General features: G+C 44.4%; 1 protein-coding gene and 1 long non-coding RNA gene across 3 annotated transcripts in view; both read left to right on the top strand.

Moving 5' to 3' along the window:
* The first annotated feature begins 289 nt into the window (after positions 1-289).
* LOC125361345 lies at positions 290-853 on the top strand. Its single transcript, XR_007212937.1, has 2 exons — positions 290-566; positions 790-853. It is a non-coding gene; the product is annotated as an uncharacterized LOC125361345 (long non-coding RNA).
* A 3,735-nt stretch (positions 854-4,588) lies between these two features.
* The window catches only part of Ctsc (cathepsin C), a 36,457-nt gene continuing 19,911 nt past the window's right edge, over positions 4,589-21,134 (top strand). The window contains exons 1-4 of one of the 2 annotated variants that reach the window (XM_048359760.1): positions 4,589-4,836; positions 6,927-7,072; positions 11,462-11,546; positions 13,281-13,738. In XM_048359760.1, coding sequence (XP_048215717.1) covers positions 4,659-4,836; positions 6,927-7,072; positions 11,462-11,546; positions 13,281-13,291 — 420 coding nt within the window. In that variant the 5' untranslated portion in view covers positions 4,589-4,658 and the 3' untranslated portion in view covers positions 13,292-13,738. Of the gene's footprint in view, positions 4,837-6,926; positions 7,073-11,461; positions 11,547-13,280; positions 13,739-21,134 lie in introns of those variants that run through there. The other variant, XM_048359759.1, reaches the window with a different exon arrangement.

Genomic DNA, 21,134 nt, shown 5'->3' with positions numbered 1-21,134 from the left:
CCCCGGGAATCTTGAAGATCATGACTTTCAAAAATGCAAAGGCTTCTGGGTGCCAGTGGCGCATACCTGTAATTTTAGCTACTCAGAAAGTTGAGATTTGAGGATCCCAGTTTAAAGCAAGCCTGAGCAGGAAAGTCTGTGAGACTGGGAGCTCCAATTAACCACCAAAACGCTGGAAGTGGAAGTGGAGCTCAAGTGGTAGGGTCCCAAGCGTGGGTGGAAAAGCTAAGAAACAGTGCCCAGGCCTTGCCAGAGTTCAAAGTGCTCATGCACACACACACTACACAAACAAAAACAAAAAAGAAAAGACATCCTGAGTGCAGCTTGAGAAAGATCAATGCATTGCTCTTCACCCGCCTATGCAGCACTCCTGGGAAGACAGGAAGCTTTCATCAGCTGTTTCCTCCCTTTCTGCTGATCTTCCTCCCTCTCTTCCTCCAATCTATTTTATTGAAGGGGCAGATGAATAAAACATTGGCCAAGCTCTGTGATAAAATTCAAGGGTCCCTTGCCTTGGAGGAGCATGACACCGGTGTAAAGGTCAAAAAGATAATTTAAAAGGAATGGTACAGGGGCTGGGGATATAGCCTAGTGGCAAGAGTGCCTGCCTCGGATACACGAGGCCCTAGGTTCGATTCCCCAGCACCACATATACAGAAAACGGCCAGAAGCGGCGCTGTGGCTCAAGTGGCAGAGTGCTAGCCTTGAGCGGGAAGAAGCCAGGGACAGTGCTCAGGCCCTGAGTCCAAGGCCCAGGACTGGCCAAAAAAAAAATAAAATAAATAAAAGGAATGGTACATGCAGGACATGAGTTCAGATAACAGGGAGTTTTTGACACTTGCCTAGGAAATAAGGACTAAAAAAAAAAAAAAAGGAGGTGGGAGGTAAAGGTCTCAAGACATCACGAGACCTGAATAAACAGTCCAACCTCTTCCGTATGCTTGGGGGAAGAGCAAGCAAGTTTTCCCATTGTGGCTCCCACTGGGGCAAATGGCACTCACTTCTTTTCTAGAGCACTGTCAATAGGCTGCTGGCAGCACAACCTCAGGAACCAGGTCTGAATGTATCTCTGGTGAAGGGCCTGACCATTTCTGCCCATACCCGACTCCTGTACAGGCTGGAGTCCTGGCACCAGAGTTCCCACTGGGTTAGCTGGGGTGGCTGGAAAGTCAGATTTCCACGTCTTTTTCTCCCTAAGGCTCTTACCTTGTCCACAACAGGTGCTAGACTACCTTATCTGAGGCATTCTCTTTCTGTTCCTGTTCTCTCTTCCATTTTCTTTCATAGTCATTCATCTATCATTTGTTCTTCGTAAAGTGTATGGGTGTAAGTTTGATTAGCGGTAAAATGGAAATGAGGCAATACTTTCATCATAGAATTGTGGGACAATCAAATGGGATGATATGCTTATTCATAAAATGTAAAATGCTCAAAATACAGAATGATTAAATGTTGTTGCTACCATTGCCAGAAGTATGCACGAAACAAAACGCTTTATAGAGCTGGGGGCTCAAGCCTGTAATCCTACCAATCAAGAGGTTGAGATCTTCCTTTCTTTTTTGGTTGGTTGTGAGGCTTGAACTCAGGGTCTGGGCACTGTGCCTGAGCTCTTTGTGCGCATGGTGCTCTACCACATGAGCCACAGTGCCACTTCTGGCTTTTGAGTGGTTAACTGGAGATCAGTGTCTCATGAAGACGTTTCTGCCTGAGCTGGCTTCAAACCACCATCCTCATCAAGAGGCTGAGATCTGAGGATCACAGTTCTAAATTAGCCCAGGTAGACAAATCTCAGAGACTCTCATCTCCAATTAACCAGCAACAAGCTGGAAGGAAGGGCATAGGTTCAAAGGGCAGAGTGCTACCTTGAGTGAAGAAGCTAATTGAGAGCACAAGGCCCCAAGTTCAAGCCTTAGTACTTGCACAAAGGAAAAGTATAACCATACAGTGCTAACACATTAAGTTCTTTCTCTGTTTCTAAGATGTTAGTTTTTATATACAATCCAGAAGAGTGGGTTTCACTGTAACTCATGAAATATAGAGCAAGAACTCATCATACTAAAGTCTTAGCCTTAGTACTGATCAATTATAACTACTATATTCCTTCAACAAATACTGAGCACTGATAGAAATATGATATAAATTTCATAGGGTAATAAGATTGTAATCCATAGGATTTAGGACCTATTGGTTGAATTAAAAAGGAAACATTTTCTAATAGAAATACACACAGCGGGAGCTGGCAGAGTGGCAGTTTAGCAAGTAGGAGGCACTGAGGTCAAACTCCAATACGAAAAAAGACAGAAAGACAGACACTGTGATAAATTTGATCTCTGGAGAGATTTCTATTAATTCAGGCTTCTCAAAAACAAATAAAAAGGACATACAAGATATAATTAGCCATATTCTGTACACAAAAAGTGAAGGTACTAAAAGCAATAAAATAACTCTTCAAATGAAAAAACTAAAGTTAGAGCCAGGCTTCAAACTTGAATCAGTTGCTGATAATCCCTGAATCAGTGGTAATCTTTGAACTTTAGTGTACATTCTCTGGAAGATAAGGCTCCGATTTTTGAAATTTTCCTAGACTTTTTCTGATTTCGTAGGTATGACCTGCGGCGTGAGGAATTTTCAGTTCTAACCGATTCTCAGGTGACGCTGGGCCTGCTCATCTGTCCAGGGACACTGGGAGACAGACCATCGCTAAGCAATGTGCTTCTGTGAACCTGCTTATTATGTGTGTGCCTAGCAACCAACTCCGTTTCCCATGTGAACTTTTACATATTATACCATTTTACATACACTGGATTTTTGGTTTTATGAATCTTGCTATATACTCCAGGCAAGACTCAAAAATCTTCCTGCCTTGCTTCTGAGTGCTGGGATTACAGGTGAGTGCCATAATACCTGGCCTCAGATTTATGTATAACTCCTCTTAAGTGGTCATATGATATTCAGCAAGTAATTTCCCTCTCTAGATCTTCATTACAAATATTAAAATGAACTTATTAAATGAAAGGATCTCCAGGATCCCTTTCTACTTGTCACTTGTTACAGACTGTATTAAACGTTCTTCACAATTAAGCCTGCTACTGCAACTAAATCCATTATAGATATGTTTACTACATTTCTCTATCTCAACAACATATTTCCCTAGAGACTTAGGAAGGCAACATTATTCTGTCAGTGTTTATTACTTTATTATTGTTATTATTATTTGCTAATGGATGTAAACTTAGGGCTTTGCATTTGCTTGGTTAGCAATCTATTACTTGAATTACACCTACAGCCCAGCTTTGTGGTGGTTAATCTGGAGATGGACTTTCGTGGACTTTTCTGCCTAAGGTGACTTTGAACTTCATTCCTCTCTGGATGGATCTTGGCTTTTGGCAATATAGTATGTAGTACGTCCGATTTTAATTCTCCATGTTGTCTCTAAAACTTGTAAGGTGTTGACCCCTTCCTGTCCCTAGCTCTTGGTAGCATTAAAAAAAAAAAAAAAGAGCGTTTCACCTGGGAGTTCTCAATGTGCTTTTGCCACCTCAAAACCGGCATGTAGGTTTAAACTCTAAGATACCATTTCACATTCAAATACCCTTTAGGAGTATGTTGAATATGAGAATCGAAGTAAAAGGGTTGGATTTGACCCCCCTCTCTAACCACTTGCAATTTGCTAGACAGGGCACACATGCAAATATGTGTGACCCAAATAACGAAGGTCAAAAGTCCACGTGCTTGAGAGAGTAGCCCCACTTAAGGCTGTCCACAGGGCCCGGGACCCTCAAAGGCACTGGAGAAGCTCTTCCCTGAGAGGGGTACAGGTGAAAGCGAGCAAGGAGGAGCCCCACAACACTGCTACCTGCTTCTCATTTGGGGCCCCCAGATCTGACATACTGGAAATACTTGTAAAACCTGTGTCCTCTGAGTAGCTCTCTGCACCCCGCAACCCCCAACCCTGGGCAATCCACTTCCTCTTTCTGGGGCTCCTGCTGTTCATCTGTCACACGGAAGCCCATGAGAAATAGACTCCCTGAAAACAGGTTTGGTCCCCCCTCTGTGTAACTAAACCTCATAAAGTTCCAGGGGAGGAAAGGCCATTACTCCAGGCCTGCAAATCTGCACTCCAGGGGGAAAATCCTTCTGCAGGCCGAGATGCACGCACCGCGAATGGGAAAAAGCAAACAGGGCCGGCGCAAGGTGGTTGGAACCGACGGCCGGAGGGAAGTGGTGAAGGGCGGCGCAGGTGGCTGAGGTTGGCGAGGCCAAGTGTGGAGCGGAAGACACCGAGCCACAGAAGGAGGCAGCTCGGGGGCCGGGGGCAAGGAGAGTGGGGAAAGGAGCCGGCCCGCGGGGCCACCGCTCCCCACCGGGGATCGCCTCCGCCTGGGCGCCTCGGCGGGAGAGGTCTCTCAGCCCTGGACGCTCTGCCCAGGTCGCCAGGCTTAGGGTCCCCAGGCGCCCCGGAGCCCCCCGACGGAGGAGGGCCCCCCTCCCCACGGGATCTCCGCCTCCGCCCGCGCCCCGCCCCGTCCCGGGGCTTCCGGGCTCCCGGAGCCGCCCCGCACTCGGCACCCTATACCCGGCACCCCAGCCCCGGAGCCGGCAGAGCCGCCGCCCGCGCTCGTCCCGGCCGTCTCGCCTCCCCGCCCCGTCCTCCAGCCATGCCTCCCCGGCCGCGCGCCGCCTCGCTGGCCGCCCTGCTGCTGCTGCTCCTCTGCGGGGCCCGCGCCGTGCGCGGCGACACCCCCGCCAACTGCACCTACCCCGACGTGCTGGGCACCTGGGTGCTCCGCGCGGGGCCCAGCGGGGCGCGGGGCGACGCCAACTGCTCCGCGATGGGTAAGCCGCCCACCCCGCCGGCCCCGCGCGCCTCCCCGCCGGCCCGCGCGCCTCCCCGCCGGCCCCGCCGCCCCGCGCGCCACCCCGCCGGCCCGGCCGCCCCGCGCGCCACCCCGCCGCCCGCCCCGCCGGCCCCGCGCGCCTCCCCGCCGGCCCCGCCGGCCCCGCGCGCCTCCCCGCCGGCCCGGCCGCCCCGCGCGCCACCCCGCCGCCCGCCCCGCCGGCCCCGCGCGCCTCCCCGCCGGCCCCGCCGGCCCCGCGCGCCTCCCCGCCGGCCCCGCCGCCCCGCGCGCCACCCCGCCGCCCGCCCCGCCGGCCCCGCGCGCCTCCCCGCCGGCCCTCGCCCCGAGTAACTTCACATCCCGGTCCCCTCGCCGGGGGCTCAGGAGTGGGGAGGGGAAGGGAAAGCTTCCAACTCTTTGAGTTCGAGAACTTTCTCCTGTCCAGCTTTGGCGCGGTTGCTTTAGTCGCGCCGGAGTCCGGTGGGAACGAGCGGGGACCCGTGTGGAAGTTTCCTTTCCGTCCGTCCGTCGGGGAGGACGCAAGGGGGGGGCCACTAGCTCAAAACCTCGGGGCGCCGTCCCCGACCCCTCCCGCCGTGGTGTGTATGACAAGGAAGAACACCCCAACTCCCCCCCACACTTTTCTTTATTAAATAAAAGAGATGTCGTTGATGGCCTGAGCCGAGCACCCTGAGAGAGGCTGGTGGAAGGATCTCAATAAGAGTAGCTAGTGTGCGGACGCGCTAGAATGTTCCATGTACCCTCAGATACCCCGAGCACCACAAGAGTGTAAAAGTCACCCTCCTGTCCGCCCCCACCTCCCAGCCTGTGACCGGCACGGGGAGAGTAAAGCACTCGGCTGTAATTCCCTCGTCAGCAGATGCGTGGTTGTCAAGTAATCTGCTTTGACCTTTTAACGGATTCCAGACCTTTCTATGGTTTCCCGTAATCCTGGGCATTGTAGACCAGTGTTTGTGTTGTACACGGAGCCCTGCAAGTCTGGGCCTAAGTGAGGCCTGGATGGAAACGGCCCGTCGCCTGCTCTTTTTGCCATTCAGAATATTAATCTAGAAGGAGGGTAGACTGGCCAGCGTGTGTAGCTCTCCGCAGGAGTTCGGCTGGACACGGCTCCACTCCTGTGCCTGCAGACCTACTTTTGATCTGAGTCCAATCATTTAAAGACAGGCATGGATCTGAGGCCCTCTAAGAGTTACACATATTGACTCCTATCAGTATAGTGACCTTAAGGTTGCTGAGTACATTATTTAAATCACTTTTTTGCTATATTTTAGGATTCAGATACTGAGCCATGTGGAGAGCCAAAAAGATACCCCATTTTTTTCTCTGACCACATCATTCCTCTTCTCTTAGGCTTAAGATAGTGTCTCTCTTCAGATATAATAGCTAATTCCTTCTTTATTTGTGCCAGTGCTGGGGCTTGAACCCAGGGCCTGGGCACTGTCCCTGAGCTTTTTTTTGCTCAATGCTAGTACCACTTGAGCCACAGCGCCACTTCCAGCTTTTTGATTGCTTGGAGGTAAGAGGTTCATGGACTTTACTGCCTGGACTGGCTTCCAACTGTGATTCTCAGATCTCAGCCTCCTGCGTTGCTAGGCTTACAGGTGTGAGTAACAATCACTAGTCCTTTAACAAAAAACCCCAAAACCTCAGCCTGGCCATGATGCCAAGTGCCCTTGCAAGAGCATGAGCTGATTTCAAGCCCCAGTGCACGCACCTCCCTCCCCAGGGATCTTATCTTTGGGATTTTGGTTTTGTAACTACCACACTTCATCTCATCCAAGAAACTGAATATCTTCTATGCCTTATTTTAAAGAAAAAGGAAAAAGGTTTATGGACTTGATTTCCAAGATATATGTCTGCTGAGCTACTTGACATTTCTGGTTTTGAGACCCATCACATTATAGTTTTGCCTGAGAACCTTCCAGAAGATGGAATCTGAGTTGTTCATGTAACTTGAGGCCCAGGTTACAGCGCCTAGCCAAATAGTAGAAATTGTTGAAGACATTTCTTCCTTTCCCCTTGAAATTCAAATAACATTCCTTTTCTCTAACTTTTCTGTAGGACCAGGACCAGTGGAAAAAGAAGTAGTGGTGCATCTTAAGAAGTTGGATACAGCATATGATGAACTGGGCAATTCCGGGCATTTTACCCTCATTTACAACCAAGGTTTTGAGATCGTCTTGAATGACTACAAGTGGTTTGCCTTCTTTAAGGTTAGTTTCTGCTTCCATTGATTTGGTGTCTGTGTCCTTTGCTGATGAGGAGACTCCAATATTTAACTTTAGATTGAGATATTTTCCAAGAGATTTTAGATAGCGTAATTTTACTATTTAAGAAAATTATTTTAGTAGGTGTAGAAAAAATAATTTATATATTCAAATATGAATAATTCACTACATCAAAATTTACACATTAGATTCATACGTGTAACCCTACCTGCTCAAGAGGCTGAGGTCTGAGGAGTGCTATTGGAAGCTTGCTCAGGCAGGGATGTTATCCAGTTAACCCGCAAAAAGCCAGAAGTGGAGGTGTGGCTCCCGGATTACAACACCAGCTTTGATTGAAAAAGCCAAGGGCGAGTGCAGGGTCTTAAGTTCAAGCCTCAGTATAGGCAACACACACACAAATTACATTTTGGGAGGCTTGGGGGCATGGCTAGCACACGGCTCTGTATGAAATCTGTAGGATAGGTAAGATAATTTTAGGTTTGCATGCTCTTTAGCACTGCTCCTTGGTTCTCATTCTGAGATTGGTCTACTTGACTCACTGAATTAATGCGGAGTGCTAGGTAAGTTAACGTCAGGAAGGAAGACACTGGAGGGCGGAGCCCTGGAGTTACTGTGCTGATGAAGTTAAGGACCAGCCCATCCAGCTTAGTTTTCTCTTGCTAAGTGCTATTTTTCATTCTTTGTTCAGGCACACTGCTTTTTATTTAGACATACTAGAGTTAAAATATTTTAGCAGAGATTCCAATCCATCCCATTTATCCTCCTGGAAGTGTTGCTTCCTGCAAGGCAAATAAATTAAGCGATTCTACAAGTCTGAAACTAGTTATCTCTCAAGACACATAGGGTACAAATATATAGACAGGCATTGTCCTGAGCTAAGGTTTCCAGTCTTGGGAGTATCCAGTTAGTGTTGCCTACTCACAGAGACTGAGAGGAAGGTAGGAAGTAAAGCTGTTAAAAATGAAGACACAGCAGCAATAGAGACCTTAGCTCTGAATTGCTTGTGACTTTTCCTATGATTTATGCTTTGTTGAGAATCGGGATATACTACTCCAGTTGAGATAATCATATTTCTTAGAATGATGACTTTCAGTAATTTGTTAAAGAACTTCCTTAATTTCTTTCTTTTTGTACTTTCTTTTTGCTCGAACTCAGGGCCTGATGCCTCTCACTTTCTTTCACTCAAGGCTTTTATCCGACCCCCTGAGGCATTCTTCCTCTTCTGGTTTTCTGGTGGTTCATTGGAGATAAGAGTCTCACAGACTCTGCTGCCTAAGCTGGCTTTGAACCTTGACCCTCAGATTTCAGCTTCTGGAGTAGGTAGGATTAATCGCCTGTACCAGGTTAAGACCTCTCTTGATTATGAAAAACTAAAAGAAGGAGATGGAGGGGAAAACAAGGCCTTTCTAAGTAGCTGGATCTGCTGTTCAGCCGCTGGGCGCTGCAGTTGATGGCGGTTCATTCATTCCGTAGACAGAAGCCTGTGCTTGAGCGCTTGTTAGCGTTTCTTTTTTTCCCCCCACTTCTGGGAATTAAACCCAGGGCCTAGGGCTGGGGATATAGCCTAGTGGCAAGAGTGCCTGCCTCGGATACACGAGGCCCTAGGTTCGATTCCCTAGCACCACATATACAGAAAACGGCCAGAAGCGGCGCTGTGGCTCAAGTGGCAGAGTGCTAGCCTTGAGCGGGAAGAAGCCAGGGACAGTGCTCAGGCCCTGAGTCCAAGGCCCAGGACTGGCCAAAAAAATAAAATAAATAAACCCAGGGCCTTGTACTTTTCTAGGCAAATACCGTACACTCCAGCTCCATTCCCGGCTCTTCAGCCTTATTTTTAGGTTGTTTTGCAGATAGGATTTCAGAGCCTGGTAACTTGATCCAGGCTGTCCTCCTGCAGTGCCCTTGTGTCCCTGTGCCCTGAGCACACGTACTCATGCTCTCAGTACCTGTGGGGATTTCAATCATGTGATTTCAAGCAAGATACAGCCTTGGAAAGCAAGAGATCTCAACTTTGAATGCCTTTACATAGTTCAAGTTGGGTAGGAAGCACAAAGTGTATATTTTCAAGAGAATCTTACTCAAGTTCCTTCATGTGTTCCCTTATCTGAAGGTCATCTGATTGATGATGAATTTAGGGTCTATTCCTAAATTAATTAGGTTTGGTTAAGGTTATGGTAAAATGGAAACTTCCTAGAGATTTTAATATCATTTGGCACTAGACCAGCACTCTTCAGCAAATTCCCACTTCTTCAAAGTATTTGTTTACTAAAAGTAGCCGGCCTTTTATATAGACCAAGCAGAATACTTAATTATGTGTGACTTATTGAAATATAAATATACGTATGATTCCCCTCCCCTTTCTTTTGATATTTTTTCTTTGTCTTGTTTTGGCTATGTTGGGGTTTAGACTCCATGCTCACTAGGTAGGAACTCCGCTACTGGAGCTATGCTGCCAGCCCTGTTTTGCTCCTGTTTTTCAGATAGTGTTGCATAGTTTTTGCTGTGGCCAGCCTCTCTGTGATCCTCTTATCTATACCTCCCTCGTAGGTAGGATTACAGGTATGAGTCCAAACACTTGTCTTATTTTGTTGAGAGGGGAGCTCACTGCTTTCCCTGGCTAGCCTCAAGCCTTATTTCTTTCCATCTCTATTTCCTCAGGAGCTGGGATTAGAGATGTGTGCCACTCATTCCTTTTTTTTTTTTTTTGGAATGACAAACATGTATGAAACTACTTAGTACATCATCCCAGACAATCCTGCCAAATTGTCCAGAGGAAGTCATGTGAAAGAAACTATAGTTCCAAATTATCTCTCAAGTTGAGTAGGTTTTATAGCCTCTACTGGTTCTTATTTTACTTTCTCTGAGGCAGTAACAAAAACTTAGAAAAGAGAGCAGTAGAGAAAGACTTCAGATTTTATTTTGAAGATTAAGCTATTCAAAGGCTGAACAAAGTATATAAAATGTCAAACAAGACTCACTGTAGTTAAGAATTTAATTAATGTTTCTGCCAGTCCTGGGGCTTGAACCCTGGGCATAGGCACTGTCCTTAAGCTCCTTCTAGCACTTTACCACTTGAACTACAGCGCCACTTCCAGCATTTTCTGTGACTAATTGGAGATTAGCGTCTCATGGACTTTCATGTTCTGGCTGGCCAACACTCACCTTAAGAATTTTATTTGCTAATCAAGGAAATCTTACTGATTTCTAGATGAGTTTTCCAATCTTAACGGATATAAACTAAAACAACACTACCATGGGTAATAGAATTATAAATTAAAATAACACAATTATGGTAGTTTTACTACAAGATTACTCAACACCAGAACTATGTGCTTAGAAGCCCTTGTCTGTTTGATATGCAATTTGTAGTGATTTTGTGTCTATCATGTTTCCATAGTAAATATTTTCACAGCTAAACAGTGGTGTCTTAAATCTGTAATCCTAGCTATACAGGGGGCTGAGATCTGAAGATCTTAGTTCAAAGCTAGCCCAGGCATACTAATCCATGTTGCTCAAGTGGTAGAGTGTGAGTCTTGAGTGAAAAAGCTAAGGGTCAGCACACACACCCTAAGTTCAAGCCCAGTACTGTTACACGTGCGCGCGCACACACACACGCACACACACACACACACAATCACAAACCCATGCTAGCCTTTCCCCATGCCTTCTGGGACTTACTTTTAAGGTATAAGTTATGTGAAGCTGTTGCTGCTATCTTGCACATGTACTCATAGCTTCTCAGGAGGAAAAGATCCAAAGGATCCAGGTTTGAAGCTAGCTCGGGCTGAGTAGTTTCAGAGACTCTACCTCTAAAACAACAAGCAGAAAACCAGGCTGGATGCATGATTCAAGTTGTAGAGCACCAGCCAAGTAAGTATGAGATGCTAAGTTCAAGCCCTATGAACCCCTCCTCCCTCTAAAAAAGTATAATATAGTTTAAAAGAATTATTTTAGAGGTAAATTTTCAAAAACTATAGATTTGATATAGCATTAGGGTCTCATCTGTTTTGTGTGTGTGTGTGTGTGTGTGTGTGTGTGTGTGTGTGTGTGTGTGTGCCAGTCCTTGGGCTTGAACTCTGGGCTTAGTCACTGTCCCTGGGCTTTTGTGCTTAAGGCTAGTGCTCTATCACTTGAGCCCCAGCTCCAGAGTTTATTGGAGATAAGAGTCTCACAGACTTTCCTACATGGGCTGGCTTTGAACGTGGTTCCTCAGATTTCAGCCTCCTGAGTAGCTAGGATTACAGGCATGAACCAGCCACGTTTTTAAGAGCGTTTTACTAGAGGGAAGGTGTCAGAAGTATAGCACATAATATACCTCTGTATTTTCTTTCTTGATGCTTCAACATGAATCTGTTTACCACTATGAAATCTTTGTAGGATGTCACAGACTTTATCAGTCAGTTGTTCATGCAGCTGGGAAGTGTGGGAATGTATGATTTGCCACAGCTGAGGAACACATTGGGTGAGCTCTGTTGAACTATTTTTAACTTCCTTATTAAAAGCCAGCTTCCTCTTTGCCTGGTAGCTTCTGCAAGTCAGTGTTTATTCTTCAGAGAAGTAAAGTGGGGAGATGAAGGTTTTCTTGGCGATTTCTCACTTGAGCCTGCATGTCTGCTGTTTCTGATTTGCCTTGCATGGTTTCATGTGAGCGCTTTCTCCATTCTTGGGCGCTCTGTTGGTACACACGGAATCCCAGAGGGATACTTGGAATAGGAGTCGAAACGTGAACCCAAAAGGGGACAGGGTCACTTTGGGAAAGATGGGCTCCAGCGCTGTTCCAGTGGCTCCAGGGAAACCAGCCACTTGTTAGCCAGTACTCATCCCTTGTCCACTGGCTCCTTCTAGCCAGTCACTGGTGACTCACGCCTGTAGTCTTACCTACTCAGGAGGCTGAGATCCATGCATCAAGACTTGAAGCCCACCTGGGCAGAAAAGTCTGAGATACTCATTTCTAGCCAGCCAAAAGCTAGGAATGGAGATGTGACTCAAATGGAACACCATCCTTGAGCAAAAAAAATCCAAAAAAACCAAAATGCTCAAGGCCTTGAGTTCAAGCTCTAGTACCAGCACGATGAGAATGAGGATGAGGACGGTAAACTGGCTTCTACTAAGAGCTTGGAGTGTTGACTGGAAAGAGGAGTAGCCTTTGCATGATTCCCATTCTTCTTAATTTCTCAGACGAGATCTTTAAATGGTTGCTCCCGCTGAACCCATATAAATCCATAAATTTAGATGCCTAAAGTTTTGATTGGATAAATAGGCACTTACCCTTTTTTTGTGTGTGTTTTAAAACAACCCGGTTTCCCCTTTTTTCTTCCTTATTCCTTGATTCTTGAGAACTGAAAGTGAGAGGAAATAGAGAACTGGGAAGCAGTGTTGGAGGTACCAGAGCCTGTGTCAGCGCTTTGCAGACACAAGTCTACCCGCAGTGTGTCATCTGGTGTTCTCGGCTTTCCAGATAGATTATTGGCGCCTTCCAGCTGCTGTGACAGGTCCACCTGAGCTAGTGGAGACTGAGGGAGGCTTTCCAATGTTTGCGGGGGGGGGGGTTGAATAGAGAATGCTTTATTTCAGGACTTCCCAGAATTTTCATGTACCGTATGGTGGTAGCTTAAGAGAAAGAGAGGATAGGAAGCATTGCCAAAATGAGTTTCACTGTCCGCCCCCCCCCCCCAATAAATGACTCTCAGAATGTAGCTCGTGAAAATCTGCCTTATGCCTTTCTGCTAGTTAGAAAGGTACACCCACTCAGAGAAAATACCATTACCCTGGTGTTGGTTCCAGAAAGGGTATAATAAATACCCTGCTATCAGACCTTGATCCAAGCCACGCGAAGCCTCCTTTCCCTTGTAAGAGGCATGAAGAATACATCTGCTTGGCTGGAATTTAGCTTGTTTTTTTAAGTACACTTTCCATTTCTAGTAGTAGCATTTTGGAGCAGCAGTCCCTTTTGGGTCCATGTACTTACGGGTTCTTTGTAAGCATGTTGACTGCATGCCTGACACATGTTGCTTCAGCATGAAGCTTGAGAGTGGGGGCTTGTGATTGTCTTAAATAACACCTTAAAAAAAATACCAGGACCCAAAGTCTGAATGCTGGTATTTTTTTTTTTTTACTTAACAGAAATTACTATAGTTATTATTAATAAGCGTATGATCCTGGTTGGCTTGTAACCCTAGTTTTTATTGTCTTGTAGTTATTAAGTAGAGCCATCTCTTGAGGGGCTCTTATTAGCCCTCAGCCAGCCAAGAACAGACTTGGGCTCTAAGAGGCAGAGCAGCCGGCAGCCGTGGACTTACCTCTAGCACCCAGCCACAGGCTTGTGGCGGCTCCAGTCCCTGCTGGAATCTGTCTGTCTGTAAAATGCAGAGTCCTGGCGACCCACCTCCAAGGCAGCTGCCTTCCCGAACATCCCCTGGAAAAGCAGTAAGACCACCGTTCTGGAATGTGTCAACCAGAAACTGCACAGGAGAAAGAAGAGGAAATCTCAGGTGGCTTCAGTGTTAAAAGGAAAAATACGCAACATTAAATTTTTTTATTCTCCTATTTGAATACTCTTGTGTTGAAATATGTTTTGTTTTGTTTTTCCTAAATTGGACAAGATTTGGATTTTTGTTTTATTCACAGAATAAAATTAGCTCATTGGATAACTTCTTAATGAGGGCCTTTGCCTTTCTCTGACTACGTTGAGCTCAGAACCTATCATAAGGGGAAATTAAAATTTGGAGGAAAAAAAAAATTGCTGAGATGCACAGGAGTAAGTTATTAGTCCTATGGAGGAAAGGCCAGATCAGATAGGGCAGCCTGCTAGAGCAGTATCATTCTTCCAACTGTGCCCCTGCGTACCCATGGCCAAAGAAATGGTGTCATTAATCATTTACTTTTCAAATTAAGTGCTAGCCATGTTCAAAGAACTTGACATGCTATCAGTTTTAAAGCCCAATAAAGTAGAAATTACAAATTGCATTTTACAGATAGAGAAAATTACTCTCATAAATGCTTAAATACCCACATCTTTTAATTTATATAAAATGCTAGACCTAGTCTTTTAGGTCTAAGAACTTCCCTAGAGCTAGAAAGTCAAATAAAACCCATCTTCAAAAGAAGGAAATGGTATTTAGAATCACATTTGCGTAGCTTTTCTGGTGGATTCCAGCCTGTAGTCTCGTGAGTGTTAACTTAGAATGCTAGAAAATGTACTGCATTGGCATTTGAGTTTGGGGAGGAATTGCCCTTTGAAACTTGGGTTTCCTTACAAAAGAAGCTACTCACTTTCTGCTTAGATCAGATGTTTTCCATTCAAGAAAAAATAATAGCTTATCTTTCCCTTTGTGATCTTAAAAATTGGGAAGAGAGACTATTTTTTTTTTGTCCTGTACTGGGGTTTGAACTCAGGACTTCTTGTTCTTTCTGGGTTTTGTCCACTCAAGATCGGTGCTCTCCTACTTGGGGCACAGCTTCACCTTCAGCTTTTTGTTGGTTAAAATTGGAGATGAGAGTTTCACAAGCTTTTCTGACTGGGTTGGCTTTGAAATTTGATCACCTATCTCAGCCCCTTGAGTAGCTAGGATTACAGGTGTAAGCCACCAGCACCTAGCAACTCTAATTTTAAACTTCAAATTAAGTACAAATCAATCCATTGCCCATCTGACTTCTCTTAATTGCGCTGTTGACACTGATGGCTATGTTCTAGCTCTTTCCTCTTTGCTTCTTGCACAGTTGTGCTCATTTCCTCCTTACTTGGCTTAGAGCTGACTTGGTAAGCCCCAAATGTGGGCCCACTCCCAGTGTCGTTGTCTTGGAGGCTTTTCCCCTATCTTCTTGAGTAGAAGCAGTCATTTGTCAGAGGACAGTTTGTCCCATGTGACTAGTATTAATCTGCTTTTCTGGAGAGAATACCTCCTAAACTCAGGCTGTGCCTGACTGACAAATGCTTCTTCTCATCCTGTCTCTGCATGACTATTCTTGATCACTTAGGACTTGTGGTGTTTCCCCCCCTCCCCCAGCTCACTCCACTGAAAGGAGAAACCCCATTACTATGGTTCCTGTTGTGGTCTGTGTTCAGACTAGCAATGCATGACTTGATCACGTGTCACATGTCTTCTTCCAAGCTGAAAGTCTCCATTTCTCCTTCTTCAGCCCATAATGCACACAGAGTGTTTTCCGTTTGTGGGCCATAAACTATACTTCTCTTTGCGGACTTTTCGCAAGTAATATTAGTTCACAAAGAATTCATTTTATTTTGTGCTGTAAAACACAAATTAGGAATAGTGCTGTATTTACCTTTTTTACCTCGCTGTTACAAGAAATATGGTCCAATTACTTGCCCTCAGAGCCTTGAAAGATTGGTACATTTTACAGTGATTTTCAGGAAGTAAATCATGTTGAAGCAACTGAGATGGATGGATGGATAGTAAAGTGATAGGTAATAGGTAGATGGATAGAAGGTAGGTGATAAAAAATATATATTAACATTTAATATGGAGATTGTAAAAATCACTAAATATTTTTGTTTCTCTGAGTAATTTTGCATCAGAATGTTTTGATTACTAAAGAGAATGAGTAGATACATGTGAGAGGGTCACATGGTACATTGGTGCTAATCTCTGCTAATCCTTGTGTGTTTCCCATCTGGTGTTTTAAATTAATGAAAGCAAGGATCAACTCTGCAATGATCGCTCCATCCTCTGTGTATGGCGTAGCATGTAATGAACTAGTGGAAAATAATCCGCAGTAAATATTTGCATATAAAAAAGCTTAATCCATCACATGGTATTGTTTTATGAATGTTTTGGAAAGTGTTTTTTTTTTGTGTGTGTGTTTTTTTTTTTGCCAGTCCTGGGGCTTGGACTCAGGGCCTGAGCACTGTCCCTGGCTTCTTTTTGCTCAAGGCTAGCACTCTGCCACTTGAGCCACAGCGCCACTTCTGACCATTTTCTGTATATGGGGTGCTGGGGAATAGAACCCAGGGCCTCATGTATACGAGGCAAGCACTCTTGCCACTAGGCCATATCCCCAGCCCTGGAAAGTGTTTTTAATCTTTATATCCTTAGAGCTGTAGTGGACTCTGAGGCCATGATTCTTGAATGACTTAGTGGAAAAATGATTAGAATCAAAATTTTTATTCTGCTTATTTATGCCTTAATTATGCTCAGCCTACTGAGATCAAGATGGGTCTCTCTGTTAAAAACAGCAAAATTGTAATTTTTGGAATTACTGAAAGTTCAAGAAAAATGGTGAGGTTTGTAATGATACAAACTGGCCAAGAAGACTACAGATTATACCGTACCTCCCAGAGAGGAGCAAAACCCAATGAGTGAAGTCTTCAGACTTCTCCCCACCTCACAGTTTGTTTATGACCAGGAAGATGCTGAATGAGCAGAGGAACTTTGATTACAGTGCTGAGTGCTTGTTAGCTTATTCTGGAATATATATTTTGCTTTAAATTCAGTATATTCAGCACAGGGAATAATCCTGTTTAAGATCAGCGGATCTCATATGTAAATCTAAATGTCTTTTTTTGTTGTTGTTAAATGCTAGACATTATTTGGTTGCAGTCACTACAGCAACTTCTGGGCAGTTTTGCAGTTGATTAAACTTCAACTTTTCTTTTCTTTTTTTTTTTTGGCCAGTCCTGGGCCTTGGACTCAGGGCCTGAGCACTGTCCCTGGCTTCTTCCCGCTCAAGGCTAGCACTCTGCCACTTGAGCCACAGCGCCGCTTCTGGCCGTTTTCTGTATATGTGGTGCTGGGGAATCGAACCTAGGGCCTCGTGTATCCGAGGCAGGCACTCTTGCCACTAGGCTATATCCCCAGCCCTCAACTTTTCTTTGATTGTTTGGCACAGTATGTAACGCAGGCTGGTTTGCAGCTTATGATCCTACTGCCTTGGCCTCTCAAGTCCTGGGATTATAGCTTGGATCACAATGGCTAGCTAAGATTCAGCTTTTTAAATATACTTCAGTCTTGTTAATAGTCAGAAAACAAAAACTAATTTTGAGAACTAAAGGCAGCTGGCTTCATGTGGAAGAACGATAATGATATTCTTGAGGGTTTGGCCAAATACCAGCTTGGTAATATTTGTTTTGTTCTCTTTTATTTTAACTGTTTGTCTTCACTCTATAAGCTAGGAAACAAATGCAACCACTAAATTTGTACTCAAAATAATTTTTTAAGTTCATGTATTTAATAAAAGTTTTATTATGAAGTCATTAAACTTGATGTCGAATACTCTTCTTTCAAGTGGTACGTAACTGTACTAAGTCCTGAGCTCAAAGCATAGTACTGAGGAAACCAGGATTTTTGTAATTACAAATTGCCTCTACATGTTACAAATTGGCCCTACAAATTTCTCTACATGTCTTTATAGCTCATGGGAATAGAAAGGACAAGTTTGTTCCACTGTTTTCTTGACTATTGATATATATATAGCTATTGATATACAAATACTCAAAATACAAAGTTACATTTTAGCAATATTTTCTTTATATATAAGATTAAAAATGAATATTATATTGATGGAAAAATTCAAATCATTGGTTTAAAAGAAAACCCTTATCTGTGCCAGGCATGGGTATCTCATAAGAGTAATTCTAGCTACTTTGGAGTCTGAGATCCAGAAGATCTCAGGTATAAACCAGTCTAGTTAGAGAAAGTTCTCAAGACCCATGTCTAAAATAACCTACAGAAAGCTGGGCTAGAGGCATGGCTCAAGTAGTAGAGCACCAACCATGAGCAAAGAAGCCCAGAAAGTTCAACCTGAGATCAAACCCCCGTACTAGACATCAATATAAGCATATATGGCAAAACTTATACTTAGCATAAAGCAAACTAAAGCTTTGCCATTTTCTCATGTTTACATCATTATACTTTGGAAATATATATATGTATATTAAACAACTTATTGACTTTGCTTGTATGTATGTATGTATGTATGTATGTATGTATGTATGTATTTTGCTGGTCCTAAGAATTGAACTCTGGGCCCCCATGCTATCTCTAAGCGCTTTGGTCTCAAGGCTAGCATTCTACTATTGGAGCCATAGCGCCACTTCTGGCTTTTCTGTGATTTTTTTGGGCTAAGAGTCTCCTGCCTGGGCTGACTTTGAGCTATGATCCTTAGATCTCAGCCTCTTGAGTAGCTAGGATTATCGGCGTGAGCCACTGGCATCCGGCTACCACTTGTTTATTGTATTACGGTTAGCATGACAAGATCACGAGAGATGCTTAGTTCTGTTACAGCAGGGGCAGGTGGAAGTGAATACTGCCACAGGATTCGTAACAGGTGAACACTTGGGACAGTCACTAAGTAGGGGGAGGGGTCTCTACCATTATCCTGTATGTTAAATAATAATGAAACTTGGTTTTCAACTTTATTTTCATGTTATGAATATAATTCGCAATTTAAAAACGTTTCCACAATTCCCCTGATCTCTTCACCGCAGTTTGGAAACAATGGGTGTGAGGATCAGACCTGGTGGTGGCTGCACAGTTGAAGAGTTGGTGTGGATGCATCAAAAGCAGCTTTGCATCCCCATGCAACAGGAGGCAATGTTAGTATGGTTACTTGTTCAAAACTCTCCAGACTAGCCAGGTGCCAGGGCTCATACGCAATCCTGTAATCCTAGCTATTCAGCAGTCTGAGATCTGAGAATCCCAATTCAAAGCCAGCCTGGTTAAGAACTGTGTGTGTGTGTGTGTGTGTGTGTGTGTGTGTGTATGTGTGTGAGAGAGAGCGCGAGCGAGGACAGGGGTGTGAACTCAGGGCCTCTTGACTCTCACTTGGCTTTTCTATTCAAGACTGGCACTCTACCACTCGAGCCACACTTCCACTTCTGTTTATTGTTCGTTAATTGAAGATAAGGCTGTATTGAATGTGTCTGCTCCAGGAGGCTTTGAACCAGGATCCTCAGGTTTCAGCTTTCTGAGTAGCTAGGATTACAGGCTTACGTGATTATTAAAACAGACTTCCTGAAAGTCACATGGGAGTGGAGAAAGACTTCCAGTATAATACCTTAAAATTTAAAATGTCCTAAGCTGTTCTTTTTCAATTGGTAAATATTTCCAAGTAGGTCTACTTGAGTAGTTGATGAAGTGAGTAGAAAGTTTAAGAAGGAGAAGTTTCAAAGTATTTGGCAACTTGATGGTGATTTTGAAAAAGTGAGTGAATAATTCCTGAATCATAGTGATTTTCTAAAGCTAAGCAGAAGGGTTTGGAGGTTGGTCAGATTTTAGGAAATTCTCTATTTGTTGCAGTAGAAATTAAATAAATGAATGGAAACTTGAATTGTCCCATCTGTGCAAACCAGTTTTCAGAGACCAAAGAAAAAAACTCTTTACTGGAAAAAAAAAATTTGCGTAGTGTGGCCAAAATTTGAACTTCTTAATTAGTGATACTATCAGAAATCATGTAAGATTTATGGTAGCTGAAAGGTGACACCCTAAAAATGTTCAAGTCAAGAAGGTAACAGATCCAATGGGGGGCCCCTCAAATTAGGATACTGATTGTTGCTTATTGAACTACTAATTGTTTATCCCTGATCAAGCTATCCTGCTGTTACTTCAGCCCTACTTTGCCTTTTCTTGGGCAATTTCATGTTGGGAACAGCTGTGCCTTTAAGAGGGCACAGCTGGCTTTAGCCTGTCCCCTCTCCTTCCGCCTTTAACAGGAAGAGAAGTGCCCGCCCCTGGGGCGAGCACGTGTCTAGAGGAAGTCCCGTGACATCACTTGAGGGACAGCCCTTGTGGCCAACCAGTGGCCCCTCTCCCTGTGCCCGCCTTTGGGGGGTATATCTGTTGGCTCCTCATTTGAATAAAGCAGAATGCCCCAGAGGCTTTCTCCGGGACTCCCACGCGCCCGTGTCTTTCCTTGGGCTGGAGGGCATGTGGTCTCGCAACCACATGCGAACTGAGGCTACCTTGGGTCCCCGCTTCCACGACTAATCCCTACTGGCCAGGGGGACGTAAGAGAGCGAGAAAGGATCCCACACGGAAGAGGCAGACAAGCCCAGGACCCCCTCCCACGTAGATGGGGGGGGGGGTAGAGCGAAGCCTGGCAATTTCAGGTTCTAAAAAATACCAGATCACCAGGCATTGGTGTCTCATATGTGAAATCCTAGTTATGCTGGAGGCTGACATCTAAGGATTGAGACTGGAGGCTAGTTCTGACAGCAAAGCCCATGAGACTCATACCTCCAATTAACCAGCAAAAAAAATAGGAAATAGAAGTGTGGCTCAACTGGTGAGTGCCAGTCTTGAGTGACAAAGCTAAGGTCCAGGTCCTGAGTTCAAGCCCAGTGTCAGAAACAAACAGAAAATACCAAATTGCTTCAGGTTGTGTAAAATGAAGTCATAAAGGAGAAAGTAATTCCCTATCAGAAGTGATCCCAAATGGATCCAATTTCTGCAGATTTATGGAATTAAAATTACAACAAAGGGTTTTGTTTTGTTTTTTTTTCTCTTTTTGAGCCAGGCTTATGCCTATGACCCTAGCTACACTTTTCTGCTCAGACACAAAGGTTCTCCAGATGCCATCTCCAGTTAGCTAGAAGTGTGGCTCGAATGATAGAGTACCAGTTGTGAACAAGCAAGCCAAGCAGGAGTACAAGGCTCTGAGTTTAAGCCATTATAACAACAAAAATAAAAATGATTCATATATCCTATATGTTATGTGTAATATATATGTATGTATATATTTAGAATTAATCTAAGTAGTCAAAAAAGCCTGGCTAAAGAACCACTGGCCTGGTTTCTCTAGTTTATATATAACTACAGCTGTAAGGAATGCAGTTGAGAAGCTTGAAGGGAATATTTAGGATTTCTAGGTCAATCTAAATGTGCAGACAGGGGAATCAATTTGGAGAGGAAATTTGGTATTTTGGAAGTTATACTATCATTTATAATTTGGGGCTCTGTGATATCTTGCCATCATTATACTTCTATCCATTATAACCTTTCCTTTCTTGTAGTGTTGAAATGGGACTTGCATGTGTTCTTTCTCCTTTTGTTCACTTTTACTTATTAACTCATTCAATAGTCGATTACTTCCTACT

The sequence above is a fragment of the Perognathus longimembris genome, chromosome 13 (assembly GCF_023159225.1).
Source record: "Perognathus longimembris pacificus isolate PPM17 chromosome 13, ASM2315922v1, whole genome shotgun sequence".
Lineage (NCBI taxonomy): Eukaryota > Metazoa > Chordata > Mammalia > Rodentia > Heteromyidae > Perognathus > Perognathus longimembris.
The sequence above is the reverse complement of the archived record's forward strand: the minus strand, read 5'-3'. Positions and strand labels throughout refer to the sequence as shown.